The following is a 14,464-nucleotide window of genomic DNA, read 5'->3' on the forward strand; positions in this document are numbered from 1 at the left end:
CACTCAAGTGACGCACCCCTCCAAGGGACGGCATGGAAGAGCACCAGTAAGCCAGTGACTCAGCCCATGTAATAGGGTTAGAGGCAGAGAATCCCAGTGGAAAGAGGGGAACCGGCCAGGCAGAGACAGCAAGGGCGGTTCTTTGCTCCAGAGCCTTTCCGTTCACTTTCACACTCCTGGGCCAGACTACACTCAATCATATGACCCACTGAAGAGATGAGTCTTCAGTTCAGACTTAAAGGTTGAGACTGAGTCTGCGTCTCTCACATGGGTAGGCAGATCATTCCATAAAAATGGAGCTCTATAGGAGAAAGCCCTGCCTCCAGCTGTTTGCGTAGAAATTCTAGGGACAATTAGGAGGCCTGCGTCTTGTGACCGTAGCGTACGTGTAGGTATGTACGGCAGGACCAAATCAGAGAGATAGGTAGGAGCAAGCCCATGTAATGCTTTGTAGGTTAGCAGTAAAACCTTGAAATCAGCCCTTGCCTTGACAGGAAGCCAGTGTAGGGAGGCTAGCACTGGAGTAATATGATCACATTTTTGGGTTCTAGTCAGGATTCTAGCAGCCGTATTTAGCACTAACTGAATTTTATTTAGTGCTTTATCCGGGTAGCCGGAAAGTAGAGCATTGCAGTAGTCTAACCTAGAAGTAACAAAAGCATGGATTAATTTTTCTGCATCATTTTTGGACAGAAAGTTTCTGATTTTTGCAATGTTACGTAGATGGAAAAAAGCTGTCCTTGAAACAGTCTTGATATGTTCGTCAAAAGAGAGATCAGGGTCCAGAGTAACGCCTAGGTCCTTCACAGTTTTATTTGAGACGACTGTACAACCATTAAGATTAATTGTCAGATTCAACAGAAGATCTCTTTGTTTCTCGGCACCTAGAACAAGCATCTCTGTTTTGTCCAAGTTTAAAAGTAGAAAGTTTGCAGACATCCACTTCCTTATGTCTGAAACACAGGCTTCTAGTGAGGGCAATTTGGGGGCTTCACCATGTTTCATTGAAATGTACAGCTGTGTGTCATCCGCATAGCAGTGAAAGTTAACATTATGTTTTCGAATGACATCCCCAAGAGGTAAAATATATAGTGAAAACAATAGTGGTCCTAAAACGGAACCTTGAGGAACACCGAAATGTACAGTTGATTTGTCAGAGGACAAACCATTCACAGATACAAACTGATATCTTTCCGACAGATAAGATCTAAACCAGGCCAGAACTTGTCCGTGTAGACCAATTTGGGTTTCCAATCTCTCCAAAAGAATGTGGTGATCGATGGTATTAAAAGCAGCACTAAGGTCTAGGAGCACAATGACAGATGCAAAGCCTCGGTCTGATGCCATTAAAAGGTAATTTTCCACCTTCACAAGTGCAGTCTCAGTGCTATGATGGGGTCTAAAACCAGTCTGAAGCATTTCGTATACATTGTTTGTCTTCAGGAAGGCAGTGAGTTGCTGCGCAACAGCGTTTTCTAAACATTTTGAGAGGAATGGAAGATTCGATATAGGTCGATAGTTTTTTATATTTTCTGGGTCAAGGTTTGTCTTTTTCAAGAGAGGCTTTATTACTGCCACTTTTGGTGAGTTTGGTACACAACCGGTGGATAGAGAGCCGTTTATTATGTTCAACATAGGAGGGCCAAGCACAGGAAGCAGCTCTTTCAGTAGTTTAGTTGGAATAGGGTCCAGTATGCAGCTTGAAGGTTTAGAGGCCATGATTATTTTCATCATTGTATCAAGAGATATAGTACTAAAACACTTGAGGGTCTCTCTTGATTCTAGGTCCTGGCAGAGTTGTGCAGACTCAGAACAACTGAGCTTTGAAGGCATACGCAGATTTAAAGAGGAGTCCGTAATTTTCTTTCTAATAATCATGATCTTTTCCTCAAAGAAGTTCATTAATTTATTACTGCTGAAGTGAAAGCCATCCACTCTTGGGGAATGCTGCTTTTTAGTTAGCTTTGCGACAGTGGCAAAAATAAATTTCTGATTGTTCTTATTTTCCTCAATTAAGTTGGAAAAATAGGATGATCGAGCAGTAGTAAGGGCTCTTCGATACTGCACGGTACTGTCTTTCCAAGCTAGTCGAAGACTTCCAGTTTGCTGTGGCGCCATTTCCGTTCCAATTTTCTGGAAGCTTGCTTCAGAGCTTGGGTATTTTCTGTATACCAGGGAGCTAGTTTCTTATGAGAAATATTTTTTGTTTTTAGGGGTGCAACTGCATCTAGGGTATTGCGCAAGGTTAAATTGAGTTCCTCAGTTAGGTGGTTAACGGATTTTTGTCCTCTGACGTCCTTGGGTAGACAGAGGTAATCTGGAAGGGCATCAAGGAATCTTTGTGTCGTCTGTGAATTTATAGCACAACTTTTGATGATCCTGGGTTGGGGTCTGAGCAGATTATTTGTTGCAATTGCAAACGTAATAAAATAGTGGTCCGATAGTCCAGGATTATGAGGAAAAACATTAAGATCCACAACATTTATTCCATGGGACAAAACTAGGTCCAGAGTATGACTGTGACAGTGAGTAGGTCCAGAGACATGTTTGACAAAACCCACTGAGTCGATGATGGCTCCGAAAGCCTTTTGGAGTGGGTCTGTGGACTTTTCCATGTGGATATTAACATCACCAAAAATTAGAATATTATCTGCTATGACTACAAGGTCCGATAGGAATTCAGGGAACTCAATGAGGAACACTGTATATGGCTCAGGAGGCCTGTAAACAGTACCTATAAAAAGTGATTGAGTAGGCTGCATAGATTTCATGACTAGAAGCTCAAAAGATGAAAACTTCATTTTATTTTTTGTAAATTGAAATTTGCTATCGTAAATGTCAGCAACACCTCCGCCTTTGCGGGATGCACGGGGGATATGGTCACTAGTGTAACCAGGGGGTGAGGCCTCATTTAACAAAGTAAATTCATCAGGCTTAAGCCATGTTTCAGTCAGGCCAATCACATCAAGATTATGATCAGTGATTATAGTCAATGAACTAATGTTCATTGACTATAATTGTCTTTGAAGTAAGGGATCTAACATCAAGTAGCCCTATTTTGAGATGTGAGGTATCATGATCTCTTTCAATAATGACAGGAATGGAGGAGGTCTTAATCCTAGTGAGATTGCTAAGGCAAACACCGCCGTGTTTATTTTTGCCCAACCCAGGTCGAGGCACAGACACGGTCTCAATGGGGATAGCTGAGCTGACTACACTGACTGTGCTAGTGGCAGACTCCACTAAGCTGGCAGGCTGGATAACAGCCTGCTGCCTGGCCTGCACCCTATTTCATTGTGGAGCTAGAGGAGTTAGAACCCTGTCTTTGTTGGTAGATAAGATGAGAGCACCCCTCCAGCTAGGATGGAGTCCATCACTCCTCAGCAGGTCAGGCTTGGTCCTGTTTGTGGGTGAGTCCCAATTATCTACAAATTCCATCTTTTGGGAGGGGCAGAAAACAGTTTTCAACCAGCGACGGAGTTGTGAGACTGTGCTATAGAGCTCATCACTCCCCCTAACTGGGAGGGGGCCAGAGACAATTACCCGACGCCGACACATCTTTCTAGCTGATTTACACGCAGAAGCTATGTTGCGCTTGGTGATCTCTGACTGTTTCATCCTAACATCGTTGGTGCCGACGTGGATAACAATATCTCTATATTCCCTACACTCACTAGTTTTAGCTTTAGCCAGCACCATCTTCAGATTAGCCTTAACGTCGGTAGCGCTGCCCCCTGGTAAACAGTATATGATCGCTGGATGATTTGTTTTAAGTCCAATACTGCAGGTAATGGAGTCGCCAATGATTAGGGTTTTCCATTTGTCAGAGCTAATGGTGGGAAGCTTCGGCGTCTCAGACCCCGTAACGGGAGGAGTAGAGACAAGAGAAGGCTCGGCCTCAGACTCCAACTCGCTGCTTAATGGGGAAAACCGGTTGAAAGTTTCTGTCGGCTGAATGAGCGACACCGGTTGTGCATTCCTACAGCATTTCCCTCCAGAAACCATGAGAAAGTTGTCAGGCTGCGGGGACCGTGTGAGGGGATTTATACTAACGTTACTCTCTGTACTTACTGGTGGCACGGACACTGTTTCATCCTTTCCTACACTGAAATGACCCTTGCCTAACGATTGCGTCTGAAGCTGGGCTTGCAGCACAGCTATCCTCGCAGTAAGGCGATCGTCCTCCTGTATATTACAGCGACTGCAATTAGAAGGCATTACTACTTAGCTACAGCTGTTGGAGGTCCTGACAACGTCCAGATAAAGCATCCGGAGTGAAAAAGTTGAATGGAAAAAAAAGTTGTGTGGGAAAAAAACTAAAATATAAACGGTAATTAAAAAGTAAAAACCGTAAAGTTGTCAGGTAGCAAAGTAAGGTTGGCAACAAAACACACAGCAACGTAAACAAGTCTGCAAGTTGTGACACATATGCATATGGAATCATGCAAAGCTGTCATCAAAGCAAAGGATGGATACTTTGAAGAATCTCAATCTCACTAAAGTGGCCAAATAACTTCATAAAATGAAGCACATTAATCCACTTTACAACCGGTATAGAGCATAATTGGCATATGCAGCGTGTGAGTTTTAAGATTGTGGAAGATTATTTTCACCATAAAAATACACCTTTATAATAAAAGCATTACATGCATTATCGCATTTGTGGTCACTTTTGAGAAGGGTGTTTTCCTGATTAGTTGGTTGGCATTTTGGAACATTCGCACTTATAGCTTACTGCAGTGTGCGCATTGCTGGGGTTATAATGTGAAACAATGGCCTAATGGTTTGTTAACATTTTAAGCTAAACGTTCTGATCTGTTGTGTCAGTCACATTGCTATCAAAAAAAAGAGTGGTTGTATTCATTTGGGATCTATCGCGTCCCAGACTATTTTTGTAATATTTCTATTTCACACAGAATATAATATATATAATCGGTCAACTTTTGTACTAATGGGGATACTGGAGGGATTTTATCATGTAAATCTTGGTGGGGCAAACAAAAAAAAATCTATTTATGATGCATGCCAGCGAAGCCATTGCATAGCCAAACACTAAACGATACATTCATTGCGCTATAACAGTAACAAATGGTGTCCACAAACTGTTAGGGCCTACATAAAGCTGTCCCAACAGCAGAGCTTTCTTTTCAGCACCATGGAGTGAATCCTTACCACTGCTACACCTGGTTATCAGCGGAGCCTTGTCTGACAGCGACACTGTTTATTCAGCCTCATTTACTGCCATTTAAAAAAAAACATAGCTGATATGGCCGAATTGCTTAAACAAATGTGGTTTCTACTGACAATTGAGATGTACAAACTATGGCATAAGAGAACGACGGGTGGATGAGAGGCAATCCGTAATTTTGATTAAGACAATGAGCGAGCTAGGACAGACACACTCAATATAACTATTTGTTCAGACAGAATTCAGAACATGGGCTGTTCTTACAGTATTCTCCCTGTACACCAAGTCAGAACTGTAGGATAAATAAAGGGGGCACATAAGCAGACATTGAACGCTCTTACAATATTCGATGATTACATTTCTCTAAAACAGGATATAGGCTTCATGTGGACCATCAAGTCAGAACAAACTATGAAATAACACATATGGAATCATGCAAAGCTGTCATCAAAGCAAAAGGTGGATACTTTGAAGAATCTCAAATATAAAATATATTATGATTTGTCTAACACTTCTTTGGCTACTACATGATTCCATATGTGTTATTTCATAGTTTTGATGTCTTCACTATTATTCTACAATGTATAAAATAGTAAAAATAAACAAAAACCTTGGAATGAGTAGGTGTGTCCAAACTTTTGTCTGGTACTCTATATATATTTTTTTGCTAAACAGTTGGGGCTCTGCTGTTCGTTAGGCCTATTCATCTTGTTGGCTGACAAATAGTAAATGTGTAAAGTTCTTCCAACATCTTTAATATGCGCCGCGGAATTCGATAAGGTCGCGAACAGTTGCATCCCGATGTGTCTGTCTTCACTTGTAGCCTGTGAGAAGGACCCAATCACGTGAAGGGCATTGGCTAATAAGAATTGAGATATCTGAGCGAGCCATGTGAGTGAGAGGTGCTTCAGAGCACGCAGCCGGGAGAAGGGAATTATAACTATTATCAGCCCAAGGGCACAACGACCATTGGCCGCAAAAGGCATACCTTTTTTAATGGTGCATTACGACCACAAAGGGGATGCCACTGGGAAATTTGAGGCATTATCAAATGCTTGTCAAATTGTGAATGAGAGACTGATTAAGTGTGTGCGTTTATGCCTTTCATGCAACTTCTTTCAAATCATGCATCCTTAGAATGTATAAAAAAATCTAAACATATAGCCTAATGTTTGTATCACAACTAAAGTTGCATAAATAACTCTAAATTAAGCATATAGGAGGACCTGTTTCTTTGTTAACCACTCAACACAGAATAGCCATGTGTGCACTCCCTCAAATCGTTTGGAGAAGATATCCTTTCTATTTTATTCAGCTTTATTCAATTGTATTCTTCATACTATAAAACAATGCCACGGAATTCTAAGCAAATCTTGTCTGCTAAATGAACTAGTGTAGCCCACAGCCATATGACATAGCCAGATCAGGTGTAGGCTATGTTACATGGATTTATTAGACTTTTTAAAATGTAGATGTTCCAAAGTTCTGCATCAGTGGCTTGTAGGCTGTGTGTGGAAGCCAGGAGATGCTAAATGTGTTTATGTTCATTAACGGTAATTTACCGCGAGACCGGCAGCTATTTGTTTGACAAAATTTCATGACCGCCACAGTCCTAGGTGTGCCACTGTACTTCCACAAACCTGTGGCTTACAGTCAGTTTCACACCCTTATCTTCACACTATTTTACTCACATTGAATCAGAATTACATTGAATCAGAAAAACTGTTTTCTTGTTTTTCCTACCTTCTCTGTTCTCTCTCTCTCTCTCTCTCTCACACACACACCCATTCAGCCCTTGTCTCTGTGTTCTATGTCATAGACATCCTATTTGCCCAGGGGAGTGAAGTGATCTTTAAGGTGGCTCTGTGTCTACTGAGCAGTCACGAAGGGGAGATAGTGGAGTGTGATAGCTTCGAGACCATCGTGGACTACCTGAAAACTACAATTCCCAACCTCACCCACACCCAGATGGAGGAAACCATCTCAAAGGTAAAGATGGGGGGGAGACATTAAAAGTGAGCATTCACTGTTGGTGTTATATAGTGAATAGGGTTCCAATGGGATGCACACGTGTAGTCTTGGGATGCACAAAATTGAGATTCTCCATTGAAAGCGCTTCGGAGTCCAAGACTAGGTTTAATCTGGGTCTGGGAAACTGGCCCTACATTTACATTATATGGGGCCCTTGAGTAAGGCACTTAACCCTGAACTCTAGATGCCGTGTGTGTGTGTGTGTGTGTGTGTGTGTGTGTGTTGTCTCGGGGTTGGGCAGAGCAAGGAGACTAATTTTCGTTTCAACAATGAACAGTAAAGCACTATTCTGTTTGATTTTGTAGCTCAAACCCATGAGTGCTCATGATGAGTGCAGTGCTTGTGGACATGAGTGACTTTGGCCATAAATATAGAGAGCGGTTGTGGAAGAGGCAAGCCTGCTCTATTTTATGACGACAATCCATAACAGAGCACATGACACACACCCTGCCCAAGGAGGACTGTAAAAGACCTTTTTGTGGCTCTTGATTTGCTTGTAATGGGATACACACAGTACACACAGGCTGTCTTATGAGTAGCAGATCTGGGTTCAAATGTTTATTGAAAGGTCGTGAGTAAACTCCAGCACTTGTTTTTTCTACTTATTACCTGACTGTACAGGTGTGGGCGATTTTGACTTTCTCTTTGCGGTTGCCAGGTGTTTGACACAAGTTGATGTTTTTCAACTCTGGGTTGCCAGGTATATATACTTTGTAATTATGTGGGTTGCCAGGTGTTGGACATGGACATCTCAAAGCAGCTACATGCGTATGAGGTGGAGTACCACGTGCTGCAGGACGAGACGGTGGATGCTGTGCTCCAGTCAAACGACTCAGACCGTCTGGATAAACTGGAGAAGACCAACAACCAGCTGAAGAAACAGAACATGGATCTGCTGGAGAAACTACAGGTGGGAAACTGGCTCAATTCAATTCAAACTTAGTTTCCTCAGGGAAATTAATTTTGCAGTCAAGGAGTACATAAGACACAATATATTATCCAAAAAGCCATCTTACCCCAGATTCTATTCTATTGTACTCTTTACATTATGAATATCCCAGTAGAAGAAAGAGGAGCACTCAAATGACAGCAATGATCTTTTGAGGTTCAATGTAGGGGCAAACAGACAGGCTTACATTTCGGTGTGTCAGAGGCCTTCCTCAGAGATGCTCATCTTGTCAAGTGTTATGGGTTAAGATGTCCCTCCGTTGACCTTTATATGCAAGCTGTCTGGTACTACGCTCACAGTATATACAGTACACACAGAACAAACAAATAAACACGTTTTGGAGTTGATATGCACTGCTTCAGTCTGCCAGTAGATGTCAGCATAGCACAACCCCAAACACAGTATAAGAAATAAAAAGGAATGAGTCTCAATTCTCCATCCAAGGAATTCTCCCTTTTTAATCCATACTGTAGACCATTAAATTGCCTGTCTGTCTGTCTGCAGATGAGGTCACAGCTGAGGAATCGCAGGGATTAAGGATTGACACATATTTGGAGAGTGAAACCCCTTAGTAAATGTTAACAGGAAACAAGAGAACATGCTAGTCTTAATGTTTCTACTGTGTTTTTAAACAGGCACACAAATGCCAGATGCACACACACCCACACGACACAGCCACTCAGTCAATCATTTACCTACTACATTGTCCCATATCAATATTCTTGTGAAAACATGGTCTAGATCAGGGCTGTCAAACTCATTCCACGGAGTGTCTACAGCTTTTTGTTTTTTACTTTCAATTAAGACCTAGACAACCATGTGAGGGGAGTTCCTTAGTAATTAGTGACCTTAATTCATCAATCAAGTACAAACCCTGCAGACACTCGGCCCTCCGTGCAATGAGTTTGACACACCCTGTATCAGGGCTGTGAATTGCCAGGGACCTTACAATACAATGTTATCACGGAACTTATGTGCCAATACGATATGTATTGCGATTCTCACGATTTTATATATTATGTATATACATACACTTAGGTTGGAGTCATTAAAACTCATTTTTCAACCACTCAACAAATTTCTTGTTAACAAACTATAGTTTTGGCAAGTTGCTTATGACATTTACTTTGTGCATGACACAAGTAATTTATCCAACAATTGTTTACAAACAGATTATTTCACTTAGAATTCACTGTATCACAATTCCAGTTGGTCAGAAGTTTACATACACTAAGTTGGCTGTGCCTTTTAAACAGCTTGGAAAATTCAAGAAAATGTCATGGCTTTAGAAGCTAATTGACATCATTTTAGTCAATTGGAGGTGTACCTGTGGATGTATTTCAAGGTCTACCTTCAAACTCAGTGCCTCTTTGCTTGACATCATGGGGAAATCAAAAGAAATCAGCCAAGACCCCAGAAAAAAAACTATAGACCTCCACAAGTCTGGTTCATCCTTGGGTACAATTTCCAAATGCCTGAAGGTCCTATGTTCATCTATACAAACAATAGTACGCAATTACAAACACCATGGGACCATGCAGCAATCATACCGCTCAGGAAGGAGACGCATTCTGTCTCCTAGAGATTAACCTAATTTGCTGCGAAAAGTGCAAATCAATCCCAGAACAACAGCAAAGGACCATGTGACGATGCTGGAGGAAACGGGTACAAAAGTATCTTTAGCCACAGTAAAACAAGTCCTATATCAACCTAACTTGAAAGGCAAAGAAGAAGCCACTGCTCCAAAATCGCCATAAAAAAGCCAGATTACGGTTTGCAACTTGCAATTGCACATGGGGACAAAGATCGTACTTTTTGGAGAAATGTCCTCTGGTCTGATGAAACAAAAATGGAACTGTTTGGCCATAAAGACCATCGTTACGTTTTGTGGAAAACGGGGGATGCTTGCAAGCCGAAGAACACCATCCCAACTGTGAAGCACGGGGTTGGCAGCATCATGTTGTGGGGGTGCTTTGCTGCAGGAGGTCATGGTGCACTTCACAAAATAGATGGCATCATGAGGATGGAAAATTATGCGGATATATTGAAGCAACATCTCAAGACATCAGTCAGGAAGTTAAAGCAAATGGGTCTTCCAAATGGACAATGACCCCAAACATACTGGCAAAATGGCTTAAGGACAACAATGTCAAGGTATTGGAGTGGCCATCACAAAGCCCTGACCTCAATCCTATAGAACATTTGTGGGCAGAACTGAAAAAGTGAGTGCGAGCAAGGAGGCCTACAAACCTAACTCAGTTACACCAGCTCTGTCAGGAGGAATGGACCAGAATTCACTCAACTTATTGTGGGTAGATTGTGGAAGGCTACCCGAAACGTTTGACCCAAGTTAAACAATGTAAAGGCAATGCTACCAAATACTAATTGAGTGTATGTAAACTTCTGACCCACTGGGAATGTGATGAAAGAAATAAAAGCTGAAATAAATAATTCTCTCTACTATTATTCTGACATTTCACATTCTTAAAATAAAGTGGTGATCCTACCTGACCTAAAAAGGGGAATATTTACTAGGATTAAATGTCAGGAATTGTGATAAACTGAGTTTAAATGTATTTGGCTAAGATGTATGTAAACTTCCGACTTCAACTGTACATGGCCAAGATGTTCAAACATTCATAGATGACCGGCAGGGTGAGATAATAATGATCATAGTGGTTGTAGATGGTGCAACAGCTCAGGAGTAATGTCAGTTGGCTTTTCATAGCCGATAATTCAGAGTTAGAGACAGCAGGTGCAGTGGAGAGAGAGTCGAAAACAGCAGGTCTGGGACAAGGTAGCACATCCGGTGAACAGGTCAGTGTTTTATAGCCGCAGGCAGAGCAGTTGAAACTGGAGCAGCAATGCTACCAGGTGGACTATTGCAGCATAAATACTGGGGGCTGAGAAAGGAGGGTTCGGGAGACACTGTGGCTCCGTTCTAACGATATCCCCGGACAGGGCCAAACAGGCAGGATATGACCTCACCCACTTTGCCAAAGCACAGCCCCCACACCACTAGAGGGATATCTTCAACCACCAACTTACTACCCTGAGACAAGGCCGAGTATAGCCCATGAAGATCTCCCCAACGGCACGAAACCGAGGGGGGCGCCAACCCGGACAGGAAGATCATATCAGTGACTCAACCCACTAAATTGACGCACCCCTCTTAGGGACGGCATGGAAGAGCACCGGTGAAGCAGCCCCCGTAATAGGGTTAGAGGCAGAGAATCCCAATGGAGAGAGGGTAACCGGCCAGGTAGAGAAGTAAGGGCTCTGAACCTCTTCACCTGGATCATCGCAGCTAATTAGCTGCTATCCGATTGGCTTCTCCTGGCTAACGTCTCTGTCCCGAAGCAAGCACCAATTAGCCTGGAGCTAGCCTATATTAGGCCCATCTCCCAGCTAGCTGAAGAGGTCCATCAGTCAGTCCTTGGGCTACAATACCTATTTTGCCAATTGTCCTGGACCCCTTTTATTGCCAATACGGATCTCCTCCGATCCATCATGACTGGACTACTGACGTAATCCACCCAAGGTTTTTTTTTTCAACATGCTCCTCCGTCGTGACGTCCCCTGAATGTCCATCTGCTAGCCGCGGCCTGCTAGCTGTCTAGAGCATACCAGGCTGTTAGCAGAAGAGGTCCATCAGCCAATTTCTTGGGCTACTATACCTATTTTGCCAATTGGTCTGGACCCTTTTACTACACGGCCCTCTGCTGGTCCATCACGACTGGTCTACCGACGTCACGAGGAGGCTACAACAGACTTCTTCCGTCGCGACGTCCCTCAAAAGGCCCTTCTGCTAGCCTCTGCCCGCTAGCTGTCTGAATCGCCGTGGCCCACCCAGCTACTCACTGGACCCTATGATCACTCGGCTAATGTCAATATGCCTTGTCCATTGCTGTTTTGGTTAGTGATTATTGTCTTATTTCACTGTAGAGCCTCCAGCCCTGCTCAATATACCTCAGCTAACCCTCTTGTCCCACCCCCCACACATGCGGTAGCCTCACCTGGCTTAATTGATGCCTCTAGAGACAATACCTCTCTCATCATCACTCAATGCCTAGGTTTACCTCCACTGTATTCACATCCTACCATACCTTTGTCTGTACATTAAGCATTGAATCTATTCTACCGCGCCCAGAAACCTGCTCCTTTTACTCTCTGTTCCAAATGTACTAGACGACCAGTTCTTATAGCCTTTAGCCGTACCCTTATCCTACTCCTCCTCTGCTCCTCTGGTGATGTGGAGGTTAATCCAGGCCCTGCAGTGCCTAGCGCCATTCCCCAGGCCCTCATTTGTTGACTTCAGTAACCGTAACAACCTTGGTTTCATGCATGTTAAGAGGCTCCTCTGTCCTTTATTTGCAAATTATGGTGGAAAATACGTATTTGGTCACATACAAACAAGCAAGATTTCTGGCTCTCACAGACCTGTAACTTCTTCTTTAAAGAGGTCCTCTGTCCTCCACTCGTTACCTGTATTAATGGCACATGTTTGAACTTGTTATCAGTATAAAAGACACCTGTCCACAACCTCAAACAGTCACACTCCAAACTCCACTATGGCCAAGGCCAAAGAGCTGTCAAAGGACACCAGAAACAAAATTGGAGACCTGCACCAGGCTGGGAAGACTGAATCTGCAATAGGTAAGCAGCTTGGTTTGAAGAAATCAACTGTGGGAGCAATTATAGAAGACATACAAGACCACTGATAATCTCCCTCGATCTGGGGCTCCACGCAAGATCTCACCCCGTGGGGTCAAAATGATCACAAGAACGGTGAGCAAAAATCCCAGAACCGCACAGGGGGACCTAGTGAATGACCTGCAGAGAGCTGGGACCAAAGTAACAAAGCCTACCATCAGTAACACACTACACCGCCAGGGACTCAAATCCTGCAGTGCCAGACGTGTCCTCCTGCTTAAGCCAGTATATGTCCAGGCCCGTCTGAAGTTTGCTAGAGAGCATTTGGATGATCCAGAAGAAGAATGTCATATGGTCAGATGAAACCAAAATATAACTTTTTTGGTAAAAACTCAACTCGTCGTGTTTGGAGGACAAAGAATGCTGAGTTGCATCCAAAAAACACCATACCTACTGTGAAGCATGGGGGTGGAAACATCATGCTTTGGGGCTGTTTTTCTGCAAAGGGACCAGGACGACTGATCCGTGTAAAGGAAAGAATGAATGGGGCCATGTATCGTGAGATTTTGAGTGAAAACCTCCTTCCATCAGCAAGAGCATTGAAGATTAAATGTGGCTGGGTCTTTCAGCATGACAATGATCCCAAACACACCACCCGGGCAATGAATGAGTGGCTTCATAAGAAGCATTTCAAGGTCCTGGAGTGGCCTAGCCAGTCTCCAGATCTCAACCCCATAGAAAATCTTTGGAGGGAGTTGAAAGTCCGTGTTGCCCAGCAACAGCCCCAAAACATCACTGCTCTAGAGGAGATCTGCATGGAGGAATGGGCCAAAATACCAGCAACCGTGTGTGAAAACCTTGTGAAGACTTACAGAAAACGTTTGACCTTTGTCATTGCCAACAAAGGGTATATAACAAAGTATTGAGATAAACTTTTGTTATTGACCAAATACTTATTTTCCACCATAATTTGCTAATAAATTCATTACAAATCCTACAATGTGATTTTCTGGATTTCTTTTTCTCATTTTGTCTGTCATAGATGAAGTGTACCTACGATAAAAATTACAGGCCTCATCTTTGTAAGTGGGAGAACTTGCACAATTGGTGGCTGACTAAATACTTTTTTGCCCCACTGTAAAACATCAATAATGTTCCAACCGGAGAATTCCTATGTCTGAAGAAAAGCACTGGAACGAGAGGTAACTCTGTTGAGAGCGCCCGTCATGAGACCAAGGCTCTCTGCCAGACCACTGACTCAAAAGGACTCATGAGCCCCTCCTTTATAGTTTAATCCTCATTCAAGTTTCATAAGACAGTTGAAATCTAGTGGAAGCCGTAGGAAGTGCAACTTGACTCCATAGACACTGTGTATTCGGTAGGCCAAGCTTTGAAAAAGTACAAACCTCAGATGTCCCACTTCCTGGTTGTATTTTTCTCAGGTTTTTGCTGCCATATGAGTTCTGTTATACACACAGACATCATTCAAACAGTTTCAGAAACTTCAGAGTGTTTTCTATCCAATACTAATAATAATATGCATATATTAGCATCTGGAACAGAGTAGGAGGCAGTTCACTCTGGGCACGCTATTCATCCAAAAGTGAAAATGCTGCCCCCTATCCCAAAAGAGTTAATTGCTA

At 42.9% G+C, this 14,464-nt stretch overlaps 1 protein-coding gene across 5 annotated transcripts in view; it reads left to right on the plus strand.

Moving 5' to 3' along the window:
- Positions 1-14,464, plus strand: part of tbc1d4 (TBC1 domain family, member 4) — a 139,850-nt gene that overhangs the window by 121,766 nt on the left and 3,620 nt on the right. For all 5 annotated transcript variants that reach the window (XM_021578614.2, XM_021578615.2, XM_036959627.1 and 2 more), the window contains 2 exons: positions 7,008-7,177; positions 7,953-8,129. In XM_021578614.2, the coding sequence (XP_021434289.2) occupies positions 7,008-7,177; positions 7,953-8,129 (347 nt within the window). The remainder of the gene's footprint in view (positions 1-7,007; positions 7,178-7,952; positions 8,130-14,464) is intronic.

The sequence above is a fragment of the Oncorhynchus mykiss genome, chromosome 22, assembly GCF_013265735.2.
Source record: "Oncorhynchus mykiss isolate Arlee chromosome 22, USDA_OmykA_1.1, whole genome shotgun sequence".
Taxonomy (NCBI): Eukaryota; Metazoa; Chordata; class Actinopteri; order Salmoniformes; family Salmonidae; genus Oncorhynchus; species Oncorhynchus mykiss.